This window comes from Armigeres subalbatus, unplaced genomic scaffold (assembly GCF_024139115.2).
Source record: "Armigeres subalbatus isolate Guangzhou_Male unplaced genomic scaffold, GZ_Asu_2 Contig521, whole genome shotgun sequence".
Taxonomy (NCBI): domain Eukaryota; kingdom Metazoa; phylum Arthropoda; class Insecta; order Diptera; family Culicidae; genus Armigeres; species Armigeres subalbatus.
Window position 1 is genome coordinate 81319 of NW_026943284.1, and position 4928 is coordinate 86246.

At 40.5% G+C, this 4928-nt stretch overlaps 1 protein-coding gene across 1 annotated transcript; it reads right to left on the reverse strand.

Annotated features, from left to right (window-relative positions):
* On the reverse strand, positions 1–3427 carry LOC134204344 (serine/threonine-protein kinase 32B-like). Its single transcript, XM_062679172.1, has 2 exons — positions 3251–3427; positions 1–2487 (listed from the first exon to the last, which is right to left on the reverse strand). Exons 1-2 carry the CDS (start codon positions 3377–3379, stop codon positions 1888–1890), a joined length of 729 nt encoding a protein of 242 aa, XP_062535156.1. The 5' UTR covers positions 3380–3427; the 3' UTR covers positions 1–1887.
* Positions 3428–4928: the final 1501 nt, after the last annotated feature.

Below are 4928 nucleotides of genomic sequence, written 5' to 3' on the forward strand. Positions count from 1 at the left end.
TATTCGGAGGAAACTTATTACACACCTTCGCTAAATTCTTCCTTGAATTCCTTTGGTAATTCTTCAAGAAATATTTTTGGACATTCTTCTAGTATTTTATCCTTTATGAATTTCTCCAAAAAATCGTTCTAGTGTTGTTTCTGAAATTCCTCCCAAATTTCCTACACGAATTTGTCCGAAAGTTTCAGGAATTTCTCCGAAAAATCCTCCAGCAGTTATTTCAGGAATTCCTCCGGAAGTTCTTCCAGAAATTCTTCCGAAAGTTCCCCCAGATTTTTCAAAAATTCACGCTTAAGCTCCTCCACTGATCCCTCCGGAAGTTTCCCCAGAAATTCTTTTGGAAGTTTCTCCAGGAATTCGTCTGGGAGATTCTCCAAGAGTGTTGCCGAAAGATTCTCCAATAATGCCTCCAGAAGTATACTACGAAATTTCTCTGGTATTTCCTCCAGGGTATCTTTCGGAAGTTTCTGCAGCTATATCTCAAGAAGCTACTCCATGAATTCATCCAGAACTACTTCCAAGAATTCCTCCGGAAGTTTCTCTAGAAATTTCTTCAGGAATTCCATCGGATATTCCTTCAGTAATTCCTCAGGAATATCGTTCAGAAATTTCTCCAAAAAATCCCTCCGGAATTCATCCCGAAGTTCCTATATGAATTCCTTCTCAAGTTTCTTCAAGAATTCCTTCTGAAAATCCTCCAGCAATTCCTCCGGAAGTTCCTTCAGAAATTTCTCCAGAAGTGTCTTCAGTAAATCCTCTGGGTATTCCAACAGGAATTCTTGTTGGTTTTGATGTTTTTCAAGTATTTCACGGTAAATTTTGAAACCTTACAGAGTATTCTTTAAAAATAAATTTGGAAGAATTCCACATGGAAATTCAGTTAAAAAATCCGGTGGAATTTTAACCAGACTCAGTACAAAATCCAGGGGAAACTCGTTATACACTATTTCGTGAAAATTTTATAGAATATTCTTTTGAATTCTATCAATTTGAATTAAAAAAAAAATAAACATTACTCCACATCTATAAAACAAGGACATGATTGAATTTTCAAACCTATTGGATTTTGAAATTTTTCGCTAATAATAATAATTTTTATATCGAAGACATTTGAAGACATATTTAAACGACTGTGAAGACGTTTGAAAATATTCTCTGGCATCCCTGCAGTAACATGCGCCTTCATTTATCAACGTCAAGCTCGACGGATGTCGAATGCTATGTCAACAATCGCCTACTTTGTCCTTTTGATTACAATTCGTTTTGATCCACTTGTTCAAGCCTACACTTGATTGTTTTTTGCTTACTGTCGGTTATATCTCGGTGACCTATCGTATATGCATGTGTGTGTGTAGCAACTTCTATGAACAATCAGCGAGTAATGTGCGTCATTTAGTGAGTGAGTGTGCATTCTAGCGGCCTAGCGAGTGATGATTGTATTTCTTACTACTTTTAAACACTACCGGTTATTTCGACGATTATTGTTTACCGATGCTGAGAACTATGCTTCTACGCTACTGGAAACTGATGTTAATCATTAGATGTTGCTAATATGTGCCGGACTGTGACAATTTTTGTTTGCTGTTTATCTCACTAAATGTACTCAGTCTCGTTATTTCCGTATGATTTTCGTGCGCCGAACTACAAACGTGACACAAAATATACTGAATTTTAAATTCTAAACAAATCGCAATCTATGAGCGCATTACTGACAATTTTTTTTTCTCGGGTAACACATTGAATATACTCCAGAATTCGAGAATCCAAAAGCACACGAGACGCCTTCGATTTATCACAACGCTCGATGCCGCCACAGGCAACGACCTAAACAAACAACGGACAAAACATTCGTAATCTCGCAACGTAAAACGCGCCACACCACTACTACTATATGCTCGGTTTTGGCGATGGCGTCCGATCGATGTAGTCCAAGCTGTCTGCCTGCTTGGACACCGGCTTTGCCCCACTGCTGTTGATCGATCGCGCGGTACCATTGTTGGTCGATCCGTTGTCCGGCTGTGCTTCGCTGATCGTGGCCAAACGGGCCGGAACGGACTCCGATCGTCCCACCGTGGTCGTCGCATCTGCCTCTGAGCTGGCCATTGCCTGATCCAGCTCCTGCTGCCACTCGGTTTCCTTCTTCTCCATCGCTTTCCGCTTTTGCTCCTTGAACCGGTTGTACACCAGGAACTCCTTCAACAGTTGACTATCCAGCGGGCTCAGCTGGCCCTGGTTCGCGTTTTGACTGTCCCGATGGATGGACCGCTGCTTGGCGAGTCGTTTTTTCTTCTTGTGGAGCGGCTTGGTTTCGATGATCATCTCCTCCAGCTCAAGGCTGGGATCGCAGTTCAAGTGATCCTTCGATGGTTTGAACAAGGGATTCGTTTGCTTGGCCAGAATCCGCTCGAATTTGGTACCTCGAAGGAGTTTGGTTTGCTGAAGTTCTCGCTGGCTGCTGATTCGAGCTCCCGGGTGGACGTTGAGTAGCTGAACGGAAAAAGAGAAAAATGCCGTTAAGAAATTGATCATCTGGCATAATACAAAACTTTCCCGATTAAACTATCAAATAATTCAACTTTAAATAATTCATCGCAAGTTATCATCCCTTTGATTATCTCGGCACGCAACTTCCGGAAATCGACTTCATAATTTAATTCCCAGAAGCGACCGTGAACATCTACCTTCCATTGCCCAAAGCCATTTATATCGGAGAAGGGCGCAACAATTCAAACGGAAGCCAACGAAACTCGCAACAGCCGACTGCGAACGGTAATTATGGAGAAGTTGAACACATCGCGTGGCTTGGGCGGATCAAGTGCAACAATTGCATTTGCTGCTACCTTCCTGTCAGTCTACGACGAAGTTTAGGCACACAATGGAGGTGATTTCCTGTGGCAGGATTCACAGTGCTCGTCGTCTTTCGATTTGCCACCGTGCACGATTGTTACTCGAGAAGCCAACATTGCAACAGGAATGCCAAAGGTACCGGGAGGTAAAGATAATCAAGGTTCATGAATTACGGAAATGGAAAATAATTGCAGATAATTGCGTTTCAATGCACCGGAGCGACTTCGTACGGACTATGGTTCCGCCAGTGCAACTGCTCCAGGGTTATTTATAATTTGTTGGAAAGTAATTGTTGGCGCTTTGTGTGCCTTTGCAATGATTCTCAGGAAACAATATTGCAAGCCCCATCCACCGGGCGTCGGTAAGCAGCTTTGTTTGTGTTTATTATTTAATTACTTCCTACCTTGCCGAGCAGATCGATAAAGTTGTCGCTCCAGTTCCGGGGAAAGTGCGGCTGGGTGTTCAGAACGTTTTTCACCTCCACAAGGGGCGTCGACGAGTGGACCACGAACGGGCGTATTCCTGAGCGCATCTCGTAGGCAACAATGCCCAGGGACCACCAGTCAACTGGGTAGCTGTAGCCGGCTGTAAATAGAGAATAGAAGTGAAACATGAGAAAATTGAAACAAACAAATCCAATAAATCAATCAGGCGGACATGAACTCCAAGAGTACAATTTTATTTTCAAATTGTAATTATTTGATTAGAATCAGCTGGAGAAAAGAAGAACAGAAAAACAGAAGAACAAAAGAACACAAGTACGGAATAAAAGAAGAACAGGAAAACAGAAGAAAATATTAACAGAAGAACAGAAGAACAGAAGAACAGAAGAACAGAAGAAAAGAAGAACAGAAGAACAGAAGAACAGAAGAACGGAAGAACAGAAGAAAATAAGAACAGAATAACAAAAGAACAGAGGAACAGAAGAACAGTATAACAGAAGAACAAAAGAACAGAAGAACAGAAGAACAGAAGAACAGAAGAACAGAAGAACAGAAGAACAGAAGAACACAAGAACAGAAGAACAGAAGAACAAAAGAACAGAAGAACAGAAGATCAGAATAAAAGAAGAACAGGAGAATAAAAGAAGAACAGGAGAACAGAATAACAGGAGAACAGAATAAAAGAAGAACAGAAGAACAGAAGAACAGAAAAACAGAAGAACAGAAGAACAGAAGAAAAGAAGAACAGAAAAACAGAAGAACAGAGGAACAGAAAAACAGAAGAACAGAAGAACAGAACAACAGAAGAACAGAAGAACAGAAGAACAGAAGAACAGAAGAACAGAAGAACAGAAGAACAGAAGAACAGAAGAACAGAAGAACAGAAGAACAGAAGAACAGAAGAACAGAAGAACAGAAGAACAGAAGAACAGAAGAACAGAAGAACAGAAGAACAGAAGAACAGAAGAACAGGAGAACAGAAAAACAGAAGAACAGAAGTACAAAAGAACAGACGAACAGAGAAACAGAAGAACAGAAGAACAGAAGAACAGAAGAACAGAAAAACAGAAGAACAGAAGAACAGAAGAACAGAAGAACAGAAGAACAGAAGAACAGAAGAACAGAAGAACAGAAGAACAGAAGAACAGAAGAACAGAAGAACAGAAGAACAGAAGAACAGAAGAACAGAAGAACAGAAGAACAGAAGAACAGAAGAACAGAAGAACAGAAGAACAGAAGAACAGAAGAACAGAAGAACAAAAGAACAGAAGAACAGAAGAACAGAAGAACAGAAGATCAGAATAAAAGAAGAACAGGAGAATACAAGAAGAACAGGAGAACAGAATAACAGGAGAACAGAATAAAAGAAGAACAGAAGAACAGAAGAACAGAAAAACAGAAGAACAGAAGAACAGAAGAACAGAAAAACAGAAGAACAGAAGAACAGAAGAACAGAAGAACAGAAGAACAGAAAAACAGAAGAACAGAAGAACAGAAGAACAGACGAAATCCTAACCAATCCAAATCCAATCCAAATCCAATCCAAATCCAATCCAAATCCAGTCCAAATCCAATCCAAATCCAATCCAAATCCAAATCCAATCCAAATCCAATCCAAATCCAATCCAAATCCAATCC